The sequence below is a fragment of the Drosophila takahashii genome, chromosome 2L (assembly GCF_030179915.1).
Source record: "Drosophila takahashii strain IR98-3 E-12201 chromosome 2L, DtakHiC1v2, whole genome shotgun sequence".
Classification (NCBI taxonomy): Eukaryota; Metazoa; Arthropoda; class Insecta; order Diptera; family Drosophilidae; genus Drosophila; species Drosophila takahashii.
In genome coordinates, this window is record NC_091678.1 from 7,098,112 (window position 1) to 7,114,745 (window position 16,634).

Below are 16,634 nucleotides of genomic sequence, written 5' to 3' on the forward strand. Positions count from 1 at the left end.
CATTTGACTTGGGTCGTTTGGGTTTGGTGGGTAAAATGGGTAAAATTTTACCCAAACCCAAACGACCCGAAAATTTTGGGGTCGGGTTGGGTATGTAAATTTTTAAAAGAAAGCCTGACCTACTTGAACTGAAATTTCGTTTGGGTACCCAAATAACCCATTTTGTATACCCATGCAGGGCTCTAGTTTGAAACTATGTTTTCTATCGTACTTACAACTATATTGTTTAAAATCGTTCTTGAAAAGGTATGAAATATAAGGTATTTACTTAAAAACTATCAAAAAAACTTAAATCTGCTCTAAACAGATGGTATCTTAACCAAATAATATAAAATATCTTGTTTTTATGATATTAAAGTTTAGAATGGGTTCTAAAGTTTCTGAAATACTCCTTAAAAACTATTAAAGAAACTTAAAACTAATACTCCTTTAAAAGGTGAGAAATATATGGAAATTTACATAAAAACTATTAAAGAAACTTAAAACTTCTATAAACAGATGGTTTCCTAACCAAATGACATAAAATATCTTGTTTTTATGATAAAACTATATAGTTTAGAATGGGTTAACTGATATTCAGAAAATACGGATACTTTTTTCATAACAAATCCCCGATATTATTTAAGGATCCGTAAACAGAACCCACCTTATAGTGCATCCAGCCGTACCACTCGGCGGGAATCATGGATCCATCGTAATCCGTGTTCACATGGGGGGCAAACTCGATCCAGCGATTACGGCCGTAAAAGTAGTAGGCGTTCTCGAAGTACTTGTTGCCGTACTTGTCGATCCCCACCAGAGTTCCGATCTTCAGATCGTCGTTCCTGAAAAATTGTAAATAGGTTTCTGAGGATTGGAGCAATCTTATATAAGATCGAGACTCACCTATAGAGCTTCAGGTAGGTTTGCTTCAGTCCTCCGGATTCCCGGATGATCTGGAACAGCTTGGTCAGGCGGTTGAGGCCCAGGAACTTTGCCATGCTGTCGGGGAAACCTAATAAGTTATTAAACGTAAATAATTTCGATTTTCTTGGCTCACTTGAAACAAAAACAAAGTCGGTTTGCAGTGTGACTGCAGATGGATGAAATACCTAATAATACTAAATACTAAAGATACTTTTAATACTGCATTTAATACTAATATTTATTTATTTAAATTCGAAGGAATGGGGCAAAACCGACATCCAAAAATAAATAAATAAATAAATTACAATTCTTTTGTGTTTCATTTAAAATATAAAACTATTTTCAAATTACCAGTTTTTAAAAAAATGTAACAATTAAAAAATACCAGAACTTTTTTTTGCTATATTTCTAAAAGCATACGTTATAAGAAAAATTAATACAACGAATTAACATTTGTGGACTTCAATCAGCCTAGCTGAACCATCCCTTTTTGTTCAGTGAGTTCCACTTGGCAATGTTCACCAGAATGGAGGCCACACACTGATCCTTGTCCCGATTTTGTCCGTAGTAGTCGACAAACTCGCCATCGGGATTCACGAGGTACATGATGATGGTGTGATCTACGATATAATCGTTGTCCTCATCCCGCGGACCGGCACTGAAGTAAACCCTGAAGGCCTTGCAAACTTTGCGGATCTGTTCGACGGTTCCTGTGAGTCCGAGGAGTTTGGGCGAGAACTCCTTAACATATTTGGCCACCACCTCTTTGGAGTCACGTTCTGGGTCCACGGTGATGAAGATGGGCTGCACAGCCGGCGTTTGGGGGGACTTTTCTGTAGGGAATTAGAAAGAATTATAGGTAAAATCCAGAAGAAATGTGAATTTACTTACCCACTTCATCCACCACGGCGGCCATTTTCTCCAGCTCGTCGGGACAAATGTCCGGGCAGTGGGTGAATCCAAAGTAGATGAGCAGCCACTTGCCCAGGAAGTCCTCCGATTTGCGAACCGCTCCCTGGGAGTCCACCAATTCCCACTTGCCGCCGATGGCCGCCTTGCCCAGTTGCCGCTGGCGCTCCTTCAGCCTCGCCTCGTCCTTCTCGCTCTTCACGTACAGCATGAATCCCAGGCCACCGGCTCCCAGAGCTCCAATGACCGCCAGACTTCTCCAGGAGATCGGACCCTTGCCTTTGGTGGAATCTGCGGGAGCGGCAAAGTGACGGACGGTGGGTTGTTGGGCCCAACGACGGCAGCTGCTTGCCATCAAGCGTTGCAGGGAGCGGGACATCCTAGGTCCTGGTTTCGGGAATTTTCAAGTTTTACGTAAATCTTCTGGAGAAATAAATCTCGCCGGTGCCCCTGCTGCTTCTTCTTCTTACTCGTTTTGCCAATCACAGGAAGTGACCAAGCTTTTGGTATATTTTTGTATTTCCAACGCGCTGCATTTAAACAGTTTGGTATTTTTGGGTATAACCACAACGGTCCTATTTCTTCCAACACGTGCGGTTAATTTTTGTTAAATTATTTTTACTAAAGATTACTGGGGAAAATGGCAACCACAAAGCGCAAGCAGCCGCTGCTGTACATGGAGGAGTACCGGGTGAAACAGGATCCACAGGACTATGGACTGGCGGACGAGGTGTTTACCATAGAATCCTTCAAGGAAAAACTGCATATAACCATTGTGAGGTAAGTTGGAAAATAGAGATTTCTGGCAAGGATTAACCGGGTTTTATCTCCCAGAAACGACGAGGAGGGTTTGGAATTCGATCTGATTGGCGTCTATCCGGCCATTGCCAATGCCTTCCGCCGCCTGATGCTCAGCGATGTGCCCAGCATGGCCATCGAAAAGGTGTACATCTACAACAACACGTCGATCATCCAGGACGAGGTGCTGGCCCACCGGATGGGTCTGCTACCGCTGCGCGCCGATCCCCGGCTCTTCGCCTATCGCACCGAGGAGAGCGGCGAGGCGGGCACCGAGCAGGATACCCTGGAATTCGAGCTGAAGGTCAAGTGCTCGCGACGTCGCGATGCTGGCAAGGATCAGTCGAACTTCGATGATATCTACAAGAACCACAAGGTGTACTCGGGTCATCTGAAGTGGCTGCCAAAGGGAAAGCAGTCGCAGATCTACAGCGAGAGTGCAGTGAACTGTATTCACGATGATATATTGATTGCGCAGCTTCGACCGGGTCATGAGTTGGATCTCCGCCTGGTGGCGGTGAAGGGGTTGGGCCGAGATCACGCCAAGTTCTCGCCGGTGGCCACGGCCACGTATCGTTTGCTGCCGCAGATCAAGCTGAATCGCGAGATTTCCGGCAAGGATGCGTATCTCCTGCAGAGCTGCTTCTCTCCAGGAGTCATTGGAATCGATGAGAACGAAACGGCGTATGTAAAGGATGCGCGCTACGACACCTGCAGCCGGAATGTCTATCGCTATCCGCAGCTCAACGATGCCGTCACTTTGGCCCGCGTGCGAGATCACTACATCTTCTCCGTGGAATCGGTGGGCGCGTTAAAACCCGAGGTCATCTTCCTCGAAGCCGTCAAGGTGCTGAAGAAGAAGTGCCGGGCGTTCATAGACGAAATCGAGTCGGGTTAGTTATTTATTAAAAGATTATTCTATGTACATAAAACAACGTATAATTTGAGATATATAATATGTAAGAACTAAGCACTGCGTTTCAATTCGCGCTTGCGCTTGAGAATCTTCAGGCGGAACTCGGTGAGCACCACCTGCAGACGCTCCTGGCAGAGTAGAGCGTCCTCCAGATCCATGTTGTTCAGCTGCAGCGCCAAACTCTTGCCGAAAAGATCAAATTCACTAAGAATGGCATCATCTTCGGACATGGCATCGTCTTGAAATTCCGCGCTCTGTGGTTCGTCTGGCTTTATGTTCATCAGCTCCTCCTCCTCGTAGACCACTTCCTGCTCGTGGTGCTCATCTACCACATGCTGATCCTCCTCCACGATCTCCCCATCCACCACATACTCCTGCTCCTGCTCCTCGTGATACGGCTGATCGGTTCGCAGTAGATCATCGAGTATTGAGTCGTTTGAGTGAATTTCGTCATCGTCCTCCGCCTCCTCGTCGTCGTCATCCTCCATTTGCTCCGCCTTTGGCTCGTTCTTGATCTTTGTCTGCATTTTGTTGACCATCTTTTGCTTGGACTTGGGTTTCGGCTTCGGTTTGTTCAGGGGCTTGGGCTTTGGCTTGGTCAAAATAATAGAAGCCTCCAAATCCGGATCGTGCTCATCCTTGCAGAGCTCTCCTTTTACCATGTTCTGTAAGTTTAAAGGGAAATTGTTATTTTGGGTGTATATTTTGGAATACTATTCTCTAGATGATTTTAAAAAAGATACGTTATTTTGGAGAGGTTTTGATTGTAATGGATTTCTGAACAACCTTTATAGAGAAATTTTACCTGTATAATGTAATTAACGAACCAAAAAAAAGAAAATAAGTTAGATTTTTGAATATAACTAATTAATATTAGATATTTTTGGATATTGAACACGAAATACTAGATAGATTCTAGAACTGTTTTTTGGAAGACTATTCTTTGTTTGGTTTTAAATAGGATACCTTATTTTGGAGTGGTTTTTGGTTGGAATGGATTTTTGTACAACATTAAATTTTCACTAAATTTAACTATTATATTTAATTAAGAACCCTAAAAAGGAAAAATAAGTAGGATTTTTGAAAAGAACAAAATAATGTTAGATATTATTGGATATTGACCACGAAATACTAGATTAAATAGCTAGCCCTTCCTATTGCCCTTGGATAATCCCCACCTGGTACAGGATGCCGTGGCATTTGGAACTTTCCTGATGTTTCCTGGTCACCAGATGCTGCTTTATGGATGCCAGGCGGGCCAGGACATTGGTATCGCAGATCCTGCAGTGCGCCGAGTAGCCATCGTTGCTCGAACCAAGCCAGCTGGAGAAGGCCGGGAACTTTTCCCACTCGCTGCGATAGCGCTGGTGGTACAGTCGCTTCACTTTCTTGTCCTCCTCCTGCTTGTAGACCTTCATCATGGTGCTCTGCTCTCCAAACGGCAGCCGTTCGTCGGAAATTTAAGGAAAATACTTCTTTGAAAGGTGAGCGCCAAAAACAGTCTTTAATAACTGCTGGCTGTGGTAATTATTTTGGTATATTCCAAAAAAAAATTGCAAGCGAAGAAAAATCTAAAAGTCAAAGTAGTATGACTGTGTTTCGATACCAATTTGAATACCAATATTTGCAGCCAGGGCTGCAATGTGTATAGTTGCAATGGTCACATTAAAAGGTTGTTGAAGAGGGTTAACGGTTTTATTCAGCCTACAAAACTCATTTTATTTAAATGTTTCCTTGATTATACTTCTTTTTATTAAATATTTTACAATTCTTTTAAATTTTACGGGCAAAAAAATTATCTTAACAACGAAAGCATTTAATAAATTAAAATTTATGATACTCAAATGGTTTGAGTCTCAACTAATATTTATTCTAACCCAAATACGGTACTACTGAACTGCGATGACAAAATAAAGTAGCCGAGGAAAAACTTAAAAATTATTTAATTATAATATAACTCGAGACAACTTCGGCATGGTCATTCCAAAGGAGATCCTCAGCGACTACCGGGAGCTGTACGAGAAGGCCAACCGCCTGGTGGAGGAGGAGAGTCGCAGTGATCCGCCCACGGATCCATTTCGTTCCCACTACAAGGCTCGCGATGTTTTATCCGATTTAAAAACTCAACTGGACTCGCAATTGGTCTCCATCCTGGCCAGCGAGGATGATGGCGGCCAGGATGACCTCTGCTACCGCTCCCTGCTGGCCTTCGTCTGCCGGGATCTGGGCAGGATCTACATCTACACAGAGGAGCCTGCGGAGGGCGAGAAGCTAATCAATCGCTGCCTGGATTTAGTTACCCCTTTGAAGGATCGTCCCGAGGGCATTGTACCTTATATAGGTGCCATCAACGAGCTGAGCATTGTGCTGGCCTCCAAGGAGGAGTACCAGAAGGGCCTGGACATTCTCCTCCAGGCGGAGAAGAGCTATGAGGATTTTAAGGCCAGTGGTCGCCAGGCTTTGGCCATCAAAGATATATTCAATCCCCCGGAGGAGGGAGAGGAATCCGCTGCAGCGGGCCCGAAAGAACTGGAATCTCTGTATACCCTGGTTTCCTTCTACATGGCACAGATGTATGGTCATCTAGGGGAGCCGGAAAAGTCGGCGAAATGCTGCCATCGCACTTTGCACCGCCAGCTGGAATCTAAAACCTACGATGCCATTGATTTCGCTTTGAACACGGCCACTCTCTCGCAGTTTTATATCGGGGAAGAGCGCTTCCAGGAGGCAAGGCATCACTTAGCCGCCGCTACTCTAATTATGGCGGAGTACGAGGTGCACATGCTGGAGCCCGAGATGAGCGAGAAGCAGCGCCAGGACATCGCGGAGACCTTCAAGCATCGCTACGCGGATATCGCCCGCTGTTGGGCCAAGTACGGTTTGTACTTGATGCACACCTCTAAACTACGTTTGATGCGGGACGAAGATGACAGCGAGGAGGCCAAGAATGTGGAGAAAATCATGCGCAATCTTCGGCTGGCCGAGGCGCAGCAGTCGCGGTTTCCCGGCCTCGATCTCACCGCCTGCGAGAATCGCATTAGTTGCGAGTACTGCCTCACCTTCGACGATGCCAAGCTGGTCTTCCACTTCGTCAACGAGTGGCTGGATATTGCCAAGGATTATTACAAGGCCGAGAACGAGGCCACCGAGTACTCGAAGATCGTGCAGGATTACGCCGAGGCGTACGAGCACATTGCCTTTTTCGAGGAGAATCCCGAGAATCAGGCCAAGATGCAAAAGCGCAGGGCCAAGTTTCTAGAGGATCTACTCGATCTGCTCGACCCGATTTTCTACATGAAGATCTGCCGGGAGTGCTGGTATGGCGCGGGCACCGCCCATGCTGCTGTACTAGACGTGCGTCTGGATATCATCAGGGCCACGAGTACCCCTTCACCGGAGGAGATTAAGAAGGTCAACCAGAGCTGCATGAAGGCCATCAAGCATTTCGAGAGCTATGTTAAATCCTACTTAGCCAAACCGCAGAGCGAGGAGTGGCGCCCGAATATGGACGTGGAGGAGCAGCGTCACATGCTCTACGCCCACTTCCACATCGGTCGCATCTACTACAAGCTGATCAGCGCCCATCCGCTCCAGCAATTGGAGCATCTGGCTAATTGTCACTCTTACTACAAGAGATTCGATGCCGGTTGTCAGCTGCACAAGGAGGCCGCTGAGCCGCTGCAGGGAGAGATCGGTGTGGTCCGCGAAATGCTACAGCTGCTGCCCCTCAAGATGAACACGGTCAAGGCGAGATTGGGTTAGAGTAACCACATCCTGACATAACCATTCCCAAGAAAATAACAAAGAGTTGCATTTGCCGAAAGCTTTATAGTTAGTCTAAATAAATCGCTTACGTTACAAGGATATTTCGGGAATAATTTGTATTTTTGAAGACTTAAGTTGGTTTTTACCTTGGTTATACTGTGTTAAATAGCCGTGGTTATTTTAAATTATTTATAAATTTTAGAGACTGTGAATAACCGGTGTTTAAAGCTTTTATTTTTAAGTGCCTGCCTAGATTTTTTTATGTTCGAAAAAATTTAATTTGTTCTATTTGGTCACAAAGTATATACAAATCAGAGTATTTGAAAAAACTATGTTAAATAGCTGCAGTTGTTTTTAATTATGTATAAATTTTAGGCACCGTGAATACCAGTTATTTGAGGCTTTCATTTTATTTAATTTTTTTAAGTTCAACAAAATTGTTTTTTGTTCCTTTTGGTCACAAAGTATATACAAATCAGCGAGTTTGAAAGAAAAACTAAAACTTTATCATCTTTGTATAGCTCAACAAATAATATAAAAACTTTCTCCTGTCAAAGGTTTTTTTGAAATTTCTATCTAGCTATTTTATCTAGCTTGTTTTTTTAAGTCTCCTAGCCAAACTTGCAAAACAACGACAACCCTGCCCGCTGGCCATTCACATGCGAACAGCTGTTTTCCTCCAAAACAGAAAGAGGAAGAGCGCCGTGAGAAGTTGTTGGCCTGGCCAAAATCAGGGAAAATATAGTTTAATAGCCGAATCTAGACTGCCAGCGTAGTTTTTAGTTACTAACAAAGATATACCGATAAGTGGTTCCTCGAAAAATGGCGCACGCCACACCGCAGGTGCGTAAATAAACAGAGAATGCAGAGGAAACTGTTAGCGCGCCGCGTTTCTGTGACGCAATAGCTAAGTTAACTCTCGTAAAACCAATGGAATAACAAATATGTTTGATCCTTCTCCCTTAGGGCGTCAAGCTATTGAACGGATGGAAGCGTCCGGGTCGCTTTGACAAGGGTCTGGGCGCCCAGCTGCCCGAGGCGTACCGGAAGTTCTGGCGCGAATGGAAGCTAACGACCCCCGCTGCCGTTCATTACATCCCCAAGGAGCAGGAATGGGAACGCGACGAGGTGACGCACGCCATCAAGCCGGTGCAGAACATCCCACTGCCCCTGATCGACACCCCCGAATCGCATCAGGGCATCTGGGGCGGTGAGGCGGTGATCAAGGGCTTCCAGAAGCGCCAGCAGACAAAGCGTCGCGTTCCTCACTTTTGGGTGCCAAATCTGCGACGCTCCGTGGTCCACAGCCATGTGCTGGACTCGTACATGTCCGTCGTGGTGACGGAACGCACGCTGGAGCAGATCCACGAGTGCCATGGCTTCGATCACTATCTCTTGAAGAACCGTGCCTGCGATTTGCGCTCTGCTTTGGCTTTGAAACTCAAGCGTGAGGTGCTGCAGGCCCTGCAAAAGGGCGTTCCTTCGTTGGCTGCTGAGCCTGAGCGCCAGAAGGAGGTGCTAAGGGAGTACAGCCGCTATTTGGAACCCTATACACCGGAGGAAATCGATTGGTATGGACATACCTACCTGGAGGCCATACGCAAGCTGCAGAAGCAGCTGCGCGAGGCGGAAAAGGTGCTGCCGCATAAGCTTGAGTTCCGCAGCCAGTTGATTGAACAGCTGCGTCAGGCGGGGATCAGCGAGGCGGGAAAGCTGGAGAAAACCGAAGCACCAGCGGGTTCTTCGGGGGAGCACAAGGATTCCGACATCGAGGCGCTGACAAAGCTGTGAGTTCATAAAGGTTTAACTCCTTAAAAACATTTTCTAATCTTTAATATCTTACAGGGAATCCTCGCCCTCCTCCAGCTGGCTGTCCAAGATCAATCCTTTCGGCAAGAAAGAAACCTAGACCAGCCCCCATCCTCGCTTGTTTTTGATTTATGTGTTTAGCCTCGAGAGAATAAACATATTTTCGGAACTAGTTTAAACGTATTTATTGCAAATATTCGTTAGATTTGGTAGAGTGTATAAAAACAATCAGAATCACACACAGAACGTGAAAAGTAGAAAAGGAATGATTGCAAATCCCCAAGAGAATACAGAAATACATACAATACATAGAGTTTGTGCCGTATTAGCTCATAGTTTCAGGCTTCCTGGCCCTAGGCAATGGGGTTCTTCCTCATCAATTCGATGTCGGCCTTCATCATGTCGCTCACAAGCTCCACGAAGCTAACTTTGGGCGTCCAATTGAGCTCTCGATTGGCTTTGGAGGCGTCGCCCTGCAGCAGATCCACCTCGGTGGGCCGGAAATACTTGGGATTGATGCGAACGCGCACCACGCCGGTGCCTTTCTCCACGCCCACCTCGTCCACACCCTTGCCCTGCCACGTTATCTCGCGATCGATATGCTTGAACGCCGCCTCCACGAATTCCCGCACACTGTGCGTTTCCCCTGTGGCAATGACGTAGTCCGAGGGCGAGTCGCGCTGCAGCATCATCCACATGGCCTCCACATAATCGCTGGCATGTCCCCAGTCGCGTTTCGAGTCCAGATTGCCCAGCTCAAAGTACTCCATTTGCTTGTGATAGATCTTGGCCACGCTGCGTGTGATTTTGCGCGTCACAAAGTTCTCGCCACGTCGCGGACTCTCGTGGTTGAAGAGGATCCCATTGCAGGCGTACATGTTGTAGGCCTCCCGGTAGTTGATGACGATCCAGAAGCCGTACATCTTGGCGCAGGCTGAAGGGGGTTTAAAATTTAGTTTTGTAGTTAAAGGGTAGGGTTAACTAATAGAGCCCTGCGTGAATCATTCAATTTTTGTTTTATTATAGTATGCCATGAAATTTCTGATTTGTTTAATTTTCTAATTCATTTCGAATTGAATGAGTGAATGAATAATTTTTATGAATTTTCCAGATTTTTTTTGTGTTTTCTTTTGAGAACAAAAAGTGGAACATTTTTTACAAATCAATGTTAATTGCTTAGTGAATAAAATTAAGGCAGATTTAATCACAAAATTATGGCCCTTTCTTTTTCAAAAGAAATTTTCGTTTGAATTATTTCGGAATTCATGCCATGAATAATTTTTATGAATTTTTTAATTTGCCATATTTTTTTGTGCTTTCTTTTGAGAACAAAAAATGAAAATTATTAACAAATCAATGTTAATTGCTTAGAAAATAAAATTCAGGCAGATTTAATTACAAAAGTATGGCCCTTTCTTCTTCAAAAGAAATTGTCGTTTGAATTATTTCGGATTTCATGCCATTCATTCATTCAATTCTATTAAACTCAAAATTCAAATTAATTCATTCATATAAAACAAATAATTCAAAAGAATTAATTGAATCCATTCATGCAGGGCTCTATTAACTACTTACCATATGGCGACCTGGGATAGAAGGGCGTCTGTTCGTTTTGGGGCGTCTCCACGACTTTACCATAGAGCTCCGAAGTGGAGGCCTGGTAAAACTTGACGTTCTTCTCCATGCCGCAAGTGCGAATGGCGTCCAGGATGCGCAACGTGCCCACGGCATCCACCTCCGCGGTGTACTCACTCAGGTCGAAGGAGACCTTGACATGGGACTGGGCGGCCAGATTATAGATCTCCGTGGGCTTCACCATATTGATGATCTTCACCAGACTGCTGCTGTCCGTCATGTCGCCGTAGTGCAGCTTCATCCGGCCGCCCTTGTGCGCCTTGGGATCGGCATACAGGTGCTCGATGCGTGTGGTATTAAAGGTGCTGGCCCGTCGGATGATCCCATGCACCGCGTAGTCCTTTTTGAGCAGGAACTCTGCCAGGTAGGAGCCATCCTGTTGGGGGAGGTTACAAGTAATCAACTGGTGCTTTAGGAACACGTCACCGTGAGCTGGCAGGGATGCCCCTGAAAGCAGCGTGACTAATCCATCCATCAATTACACACCTGGCCGGTTATGCCTGTTATCAGTGCCACTTTATCACGGGAATCGCCTCCGGCACCGGTTCCATTTTGGTCCTTGCTGCCGTTGCTGCTGCTTTCGGGACGTGGCCTTTTGCTTTCCGGAGCCCCATCGGAGGACGACATGGTTGGGTGAGGTTTTTTTCAGCAAGTTCCAATCCTAGTTCGTATTTTCACGGCGCCGCTGTCCGGAGAGTAAACAAATTGTATCTGCGGCGCACAGGTAGAGCTAGAAGAATAATCGATTTGTCATCGATACATCGATGTGGCTATAAATATTTCGGACAGTGGGGCAAGTAATGTAAAAAAGTAATAAAATGTTAATAAAAACTAAATTATTTAAAATAAAAACAGTTTTACTAAAAATTATAATGTTAAATAAAAAAAGTACACGGACACTGAAATTATTCGAAATTATAACCAGGGGAGTCAAAAAAATCTCTTTGTCACAGTATCCGTTCCAAATTAAGTATAAGATTTAAAAGCAGGTTTTTCAGATATTTGTCCTACAAAACACCTACAAATCTCTAAAAATGTTGCCAAACTTACGGATATTTTGGTTTGTTTTGAACAAACAGCCCTTAAAACCGTCGTAGATTTTTGTGACTAATCAGAATATGAGTAATTTGCCAATAAAAAAAACCTATAAAAACTATTTAAAGAGTGCAAACTTTTCTAAAACAAACCAAAATTGATTTTCCAGTTTTTATATTTTTTAGCCTTCTCCACTTTCTCCCCGCTCTGTCCCACTGTGCGGCAGTGTTGCAAAGCGGGAAAACCCACGTAGCGATTTTTACCTTTCAGGCGAAAGTCGGACGAAAATAACGTTGGCACAACCACCTATCTTATCATTCCACCTCCACTCCCAAGACGATCCGATCCGATCCCATCCGATTTGCCACCGGGCAGCAATATCTTCTTCGGAATCCGAAACCGCAACCGCATTACGTGTGCGTAGGACGGTGGCTTTCCATTTCATTCTTGGATCGACCGGTGATAATACCGGTGCATAGAGGGCACTTTGCTAATTAAGTGATAGATAAACGAAATAAAAAGGCAGCACAAAAATGACGGATCTTATCAGGCAGGGAGCTCTGTTCCTCATGAGCGAGAAGTGCTACGATAACTACTTCCTGGAGCACAACTTCCTGGATGGTGAGTGGTAATTGAACCTTAAATCCTATCCATTAACTATCTAATAACTTTTCCAGTTCCTTGCTTCAAGGCCCTTTTAAGCAAGGGCCTGGGACTAGCCATCATTGCCGGTTCCGTGCTGGTCAAGGTGCCCCAGGTGCTGAAGATCCTCAACAGCAAGTCCGGCGAGGGCATCAACATAGTAGGCGTGGTCCTGGACCTCCTGGCCATCTCCTTCCACCTGTCCTACAACTTTATGCACGGTTATCCGTTCAGCGCCTGGGGCGACAGTACCTTCCTGGCCATCCAAACGGTGGCCATTGCCGTCCTGGTTCTGTTTTTCAACGGGCGAAAGGCCCAATCTGGATTGTTTCTCCTTGGCTATGTGCTGCTCATGTATGTCTTGAATTCAGGACTAACTCCCATGTCGGTCCTGTTCACCATCCAGAGCTGCAACATTCCCATCCTGCTGGTGGGCAAATTATCACAGGCGTACACCAATTATCAGGCCGGATCCACTGGCCAGTTGTCCGCCGCCACCGTGATTATGATGTTTGCTGGCTCGGTGGCCAGGATCTTCACCTCCATCCAGGAGACGGGCGACACCATGATCATCCTCACCTTCATTGCCTCCACCTTTGCCAATTCGGTCATCCTGGGCCAGTTGATCTACTACTGGAACAAACCAGCCGCCGGTGGAGTCAAGGATGGCAAGGCCAAGAAGCCCAAGAGCAAGAAGGTGGATTAAGGAAATAGTTAAACAGAGAGATTTGAACTCGAAACATAGGTTGCAACAACTTCTCGACATTGTAGAACAAATAGGCAAGGTTTAAATAAATTGAGTCCTAGTTTATTAGCTTGTCCTGCTTCTCAAAGTGCTCCTGCAGAAGAGCCAAAGCCCGATAGCGATGCGAAATGGTGTTCTTCTCGGATTTGGGCAACTCGGCGTAGGTCTTATCATAGCCCTTGGGCTGGAAAACCGGATCCCTGCGATAAAAGCAACGAATTTAATTAGAAATAGAGGTTTTATCAGGTTAGTTACGCAAGTGACTCACCATCCAAAGTCCCGGGGACCGCGAGGCTCGACGATAAGGCCCTCGGTGATGCCCTTGAAGATTAGGGGCTCTGCATCCGCACTCTCGCAATAGCCAAAGGTGCAGATGGCCTGGCCGGATTTGTCCTCCCAGCCGGTTAGCAAGCGATGCAATCCCTCCGGCTGCAGCTTCTCCAGGAACCACTTGATGTAGGGACCCGGGAGGCCTTCTAAGGCATTGAAGCACAGACTGGTGTCCTCCACCAGGACGGGTCCATTCACCTGACGCGCCGCCTCCTTGCACTTCTTGATGGCAATCTCATTGATGTCACCTGGTAATTGTACTTAGTATTTATCATTCAAGAAGAAGCGATTTACTTACCCTGCAATTCCGGCAGATCAATCTTTTTAGAGACAATTGTGCGCGGAAAACTGGGGCCCAAGATGGCAACCAATTCCTCCAGCTTCTTGGCGTTCCCAGTGACAAAGGTAATTGGTTTCGACATGATAAACACCACTTCCAATTGTCCTTCAATCTAAAAGAATTAGTGACAATTTTGTAAGTGATTTCGAGAGAGAAACGTGCGGGCAAACAGCTGTTTTCTGTTTAGCTTGGGCGCCAAATCAAAAACAGGGTGGTTATCACTCAAAAGTTTGCTTGAATTTGCACAAAAATAGGTTTACTTAAATTAATATTTATTATTATAATACATTAATAATCAATATAATTTAAGAGCCTTGACAGTAGCTAGTGGATTTTATTCAATATGTTTAAACTTAATTTAAAGACAGAATTTGTATTTATAAGAGCGCCAAATCAAAAACAGGGTGGTAATGACTCAAAAGTTTGCTTGAATTTGCAACAGACGCGGGCACAAAAATAGATTTACTTAAATTAATATTTATTGTTATTATAATACATTATTATTATTTATTATTATAATAATAAATATAATTTACGAGCCTAAACAGTAGCTAGTTGATTTTAATCTAAAGACAGAATTTGAATTCAAATGGGCGGCAAATCAAAAACAGGGTGGTTATCACTCAAAAGTTTGCTTGAATTTCTTACAGACGCGGGCACACAAATAGGTATACAAATTATTTAAGAGCCTTGACAGTAGCTAGTTGATTTTATTCAATATGTTTAAACTTAATTTAAAGACAGAATTTGTATTCATATGGAGTTTTCTTTTTGGGAGGACAATGGTTTTGGGTTTTTGGGATGACAAAACTTGTGAATAAATAAAACATACACATGAAAAACTTTTTCCAGCTGGACAAACGTTTAGTCGTCCAGTGTGAGATGCAGATTGGCCGACGGATGCAGACCGAGTTCCTTCAGGGAGCATTGATTGTGCTCCGCCTCGAGGGATTTGCGCGGGAAGGCGCAAATGAGCTTGTAGCCCTCCTGTGGGATGTGCTTGTGCGTTTGCCTGATGTACAGCCGCAGAGTCTGCAGCTTGGTGTCCGAGGGCCAGCGCAGCTGGACCATTTCATCTGAACCGGCGACATTCAGCAGGCGCAGCTTCAGCGCGGTCAACTCACTCTTGGCCTCGCCCAGGTGATTCTCATAGGAGGCGGCTGCCACGCCCTTGAGCTCCTCGTCATCGAACTCCTCCAGGCTCTCGTTATCGCTGGCTGCCTCGGTATTATCCTCGGATTTCTGCGTGCCTCCTCCGTTCTCGCTAATGGAATTTTTGATCGCCAACTCCAGCTGCTCCTCTTCGGTCAGCTCTAAAACCTTGGCCCTCTTCTTCGGTGTTCCCTTCGAACTGGCTGTGGATGAGCACGAGGCCTCCGGATCCGCCTCCTCCTCGTCATCATCGATGCAAGTGGCCGATCGCTTGGAGGTGCTGGGTGCATCCTCCTGGATAAAGTCGCGATGCTCCTTCAGGAACTGCCTCAAATCGGGCAGGATATTCTCCAGCTTTGGCTCCACACTGCGCCACACTTCCTCGCCTGTGCGCGGATCAATGACGCACAGGTAGGGCAGCGTGGCGCAGTGATAGAAGGCCACAAAGCGTCTGCCCTCCGAGGTGTCGTTGTCCACCTGCCAGAAGGTGAACTGCCGGCGTATCAGTTTCTTTAGCTCCTTGTCCGACCAGACGTCGCGATTTAGGGTCTGCGACTGGAAATTGTCGTCTTGCACGTTGATGAGCAGCCAGCGCTGCCGCTTGGTGGCAAATTCCCGGGCGGCAGTCAGGGATCCCGAGTAGAGTATGTCTGTGGGTGGCCGGAACAGGTCACCGAGGCGGGATGTGCTGGTTGCGGTGCTCGTGGAGGATCGACTATTCAGAGCCATGGCCTGGCCGGCCACCACCATCTGGGCGGCTCGTCCGCGTCGCAATCGATGGGCATTGGGATCGGCATAGACGCCGGTGGCTTGGAGCTGCTCCTCCATCAGAGCGCCCTCGCGGGCAAAGTCCCTCAGGGGATAGACTTTCACACGCTGCGAGACGCGCGATAAACGGCTGCTGCTGCCCGACGCAAAGAAGTTGTCGTCCTCGGGCAGGATCAGTTGCTCCCGCACCGGAGCTATGGGCGCCCGCACCTCCTCCTCGTCGTCCAGCAGGGGCAGCGATCCAGATGCAGCTGCTCCCGCCGCCGACGAGGATGTGGAGGCAGCCTGCTCGAAGAACAGAGCCACGGCAGCGGACACATCGTTTTCACAGGCTCCCAAATAATGTTTTGCCTCCTCCGCCGTGCAGGCGGTCACTTCCATGACCTGCTCCACCAGCGCGTCCGGCGCCTCCGTACTGGACATGGCTGTGCTCGGGCGGATTACTTCTCGGGGGAGGGCGCCTGGTTGAGATGCGAGGTCCGGAAAATGCGAGTGAACGGGAAAGCGAGAGCGATTTTCCAGGGACAGATAAATGCGTCCGCACAGCTGTGAGAAAATGCAGTGCTATCGATATCGATGTGGTCTAAGTTAACGATAACGATTTAACACAGGCACAGGTTAACTGTTTTTTATTTGAAATAAATAAATTAAGTAGGGCATTAAGTAGGGCAACCATTTGCTTAAAAAAGATTTTGTCAACAAACAAATAATTTGGAAAACTAAAAAAATCTTAGCTCACTTTGATGGAATAAAAAAAACTAAAGATATCTTCTGTTAAAAAAAAATATATATTTTAAATATTTGTATTGTAATTATATGATGAACATGTTCCAATTGTTTAATTGATTAACGTAATGAATTTAAACGAAATCCATTAAATTTAA

The 16,634-nt window shown here is 45.9% G+C and overlaps 10 protein-coding genes across 11 annotated transcripts in view; 4 read left to right on the forward strand and 6 right to left on the reverse strand.

Moving 5' to 3' along the window:
• Window positions 1-1,137, reverse strand: part of ND-B17.2 (NADH dehydrogenase (ubiquinone) B17.2 subunit) — a 95,925-nt gene extending 94,788 nt beyond the window's left edge. For both annotated transcript variants that reach the window (XM_070219719.1, XM_017140456.3), the window contains exons 1-3: window positions 1,040-1,137; window positions 886-981; window positions 647-824 (exon numbers count right to left, since the gene is read on the reverse strand). In XM_070219719.1, coding sequence (XP_070075820.1) covers window positions 647-824; window positions 886-980 — 273 coding nt within the window. In that variant the 5' untranslated portion in view covers window position 981; window positions 1,040-1,137. The remainder of the gene's footprint in view (window positions 1-646; window positions 825-885; window positions 982-1,039) is intronic.
• A 151-nt stretch (window positions 1,138-1,288) lies between these two features.
• Window positions 1,289-2,295, reverse strand: Scox (Synthesis of cytochrome c oxidase). The gene is made up of 2 exons (XM_017140384.3): window positions 1,798-2,295; window positions 1,289-1,739 (listed from the first exon to the last, which is right to left on the reverse strand). Exons 1-2 carry the CDS (start codon window positions 2,192-2,194, stop codon window positions 1,378-1,380), a joined length of 759 nt encoding a protein of 252 aa, XP_016995873.2. The 5' UTR covers window positions 2,195-2,295; the 3' UTR covers window positions 1,289-1,377.
• An 82-nt stretch (window positions 2,296-2,377) lies between these two features.
• Polr1C (RNA polymerase I and III subunit C) lies at window positions 2,378-3,583 on the forward strand. The gene is made up of 2 exons (XM_017140444.3): window positions 2,378-2,595; window positions 2,650-3,583. The coding sequence occupies exons 1-2, from the start codon at window positions 2,456-2,458 to the stop codon at window positions 3,509-3,511; spliced, it is 1,002 nt and encodes a 333-aa protein (XP_016995933.1). The 5' UTR covers window positions 2,378-2,455; the 3' UTR covers window positions 3,512-3,583.
• l(2)05714 (lethal (2) 05714) lies at window positions 3,503-5,115 on the reverse strand. Its single transcript, XM_070216354.1, has 2 exons — window positions 4,708-5,115; window positions 3,503-4,194 (listed from the first exon to the last, which is right to left on the reverse strand). The coding sequence occupies exons 1-2, from the start codon at window positions 4,948-4,950 to the stop codon at window positions 3,580-3,582; spliced, it is 858 nt and encodes a 285-aa protein (XP_070072455.1). The 5' UTR covers window positions 4,951-5,115; the 3' UTR covers window positions 3,503-3,579.
• Window positions 5,116-5,403: 288 nt separating this feature from the next.
• On the forward strand, window positions 5,404-7,393 carry LOC108056601 (KIF-binding protein). The gene has a single exon (XM_017140449.3). It carries the CDS (start codon window positions 5,504-5,506, stop codon window positions 7,289-7,291), a length of 1,788 nt encoding a protein of 595 aa, XP_016995938.2. The 5' UTR covers window positions 5,404-5,503; the 3' UTR covers window positions 7,292-7,393.
• A 549-nt stretch (window positions 7,394-7,942) lies between these two features.
• Window positions 7,943-9,286, forward strand: mRpL28 (mitochondrial ribosomal protein L28). The gene is made up of 3 exons (XM_017140443.3): window positions 7,943-8,137; window positions 8,261-9,081; window positions 9,140-9,286. Exons 1-3 carry the CDS (start codon window positions 8,117-8,119, stop codon window positions 9,201-9,203), a joined length of 906 nt encoding a protein of 301 aa, XP_016995932.2. The 5' UTR covers window positions 7,943-8,116; the 3' UTR covers window positions 9,204-9,286.
• On the reverse strand, window positions 9,272-11,478 carry Gmd (GDP-mannose 4,6 dehydratase). The gene is made up of 3 exons (XM_017140441.3): window positions 11,225-11,478; window positions 10,679-11,114; window positions 9,272-10,037 (listed from the first exon to the last, which is right to left on the reverse strand). The coding sequence occupies exons 1-3, from the start codon at window positions 11,363-11,365 to the stop codon at window positions 9,457-9,459; spliced, it is 1,158 nt and encodes a 385-aa protein (XP_016995930.1). The 5' UTR covers window positions 11,366-11,478; the 3' UTR covers window positions 9,272-9,456.
• A 543-nt stretch (window positions 11,479-12,021) lies between these two features.
• On the forward strand, window positions 12,022-13,226 carry LOC108056604 (mannose-P-dolichol utilization defect 1 protein homolog). The gene is made up of 2 exons (XM_017140451.3): window positions 12,022-12,394; window positions 12,451-13,226. Exons 1-2 carry the CDS (start codon window positions 12,307-12,309, stop codon window positions 13,119-13,121), a joined length of 759 nt encoding a protein of 252 aa, XP_016995940.2. The 5' UTR covers window positions 12,022-12,306; the 3' UTR covers window positions 13,122-13,226.
• Window positions 13,202-14,005, reverse strand: LOC108056605 (inosine triphosphate pyrophosphatase). The gene is made up of 3 exons (XM_017140452.3): window positions 13,789-14,005; window positions 13,429-13,738; window positions 13,202-13,360 (listed from the first exon to the last, which is right to left on the reverse strand). The coding sequence occupies exons 1-3, from the start codon at window positions 13,910-13,912 to the stop codon at window positions 13,219-13,221; spliced, it is 576 nt and encodes a 191-aa protein (XP_016995941.2). The 5' UTR covers window positions 13,913-14,005; the 3' UTR covers window positions 13,202-13,218.
• A 482-nt stretch (window positions 14,006-14,487) lies between these two features.
• Window positions 14,488-16,439, reverse strand: LOC108056600 (UBX domain-containing protein 7). Its single transcript, XM_017140448.3, has one exon. It carries the CDS (start codon window positions 16,171-16,173, stop codon window positions 14,695-14,697), a length of 1,479 nt encoding a protein of 492 aa, XP_016995937.2. The 5' UTR covers window positions 16,174-16,439; the 3' UTR covers window positions 14,488-14,694.
• Window positions 16,440-16,634: the final 195 nt, after the last annotated feature.

Bases quoted from the DNA above. Each gene is read 5' to 3' on its own strand.
- Scox (XM_017140384.3), bottom strand. From the start codon at position 2,194: ATGTCCCGCTCCCTGCAACGCTTGATGGCAAGCAGCTGCCGTCGTTGG. The intron at 1,740-1,797 runs GTAAGTAAATTC...AATTCCCTACAG, and splicing joins CGCCGTGGTGGATGAAGTGG to AAAAGTCCCCCCAAACGCCG.
- Polr1C (XM_017140444.3), top strand. From the start codon at position 2,456: ATGGCAACCACAAAGCGCAAGCAGCCGCTGCTGTACATGGAGGAGTAC. The intron at 2,596-2,649 runs GTAAGTTGGAAA...TTTATCTCCCAG, and splicing joins CTGCATATAACCATTGTGAG to AAACGACGAGGAGGGTTTGG.
- LOC108056601 (XM_017140449.3), top strand. From the start codon at position 5,504: ATGGTCATTCCAAAGGAGATCCTCAGCGACTACCGGGAGCTGTACGAG.
- mRpL28 (XM_017140443.3), top strand. From the start codon at position 8,117: ATGGCGCACGCCACACCGCAG. The intron at 8,138-8,260 runs GTGCGTAAATAA...CTTCTCCCTTAG, and splicing joins TGGCGCACGCCACACCGCAG to GGCGTCAAGCTATTGAACGG. The intron at 9,082-9,139 runs GTGAGTTCATAA...AATATCTTACAG, and splicing joins ATCGAGGCGCTGACAAAGCT to GGAATCCTCGCCCTCCTCCA.
- Gmd (XM_017140441.3), bottom strand. From the start codon at position 11,365: ATGTCGTCCTCCGATGGGGCTCCGGAAAGCAAAAGGCCACGTCCCGAA. The intron at 11,115-11,224 runs GTGTGTAATTGA...CTCCCCCAACAG, and splicing joins TAACAGGCATAACCGGCCAG to GATGGCTCCTACCTGGCAGA. The intron at 10,038-10,678 runs GTAAGTAGTTAA...AACCCCCTTCAG, and splicing joins CTATCCCAGGTCGCCATATG to CCTGCGCCAAGATGTACGGC.
- LOC108056604 (XM_017140451.3), top strand. From the start codon at position 12,307: ATGACGGATCTTATCAGGCAGGGAGCTCTGTTCCTCATGAGCGAGAAG. The intron at 12,395-12,450 runs GTGAGTGGTAAT...TAACTTTTCCAG, and splicing joins GGAGCACAACTTCCTGGATG to TTCCTTGCTTCAAGGCCCTT.
- LOC108056605 (XM_017140452.3), bottom strand. From the start codon at position 13,912: ATGTCGAAACCAATTACCTTTGTCACTGGGAACGCCAAGAAGCTGGAG. The intron at 13,739-13,788 runs GTAAGTAAATCG...TACAATTACCAG, and splicing joins TGATCTGCCGGAATTGCAGG to GTGACATCAATGAGATTGCC. The intron at 13,361-13,428 runs GTGAGTCACTTG...CTTTTATCGCAG, and splicing joins GGTCCCCGGGACTTTGGATG to GGATCCGGTTTTCCAGCCCA.
- LOC108056600 (XM_017140448.3), bottom strand. From the start codon at position 16,173: ATGTCCAGTACGGAGGCGCCGGACGCGCTGGTGGAGCAGGTCATGGAA.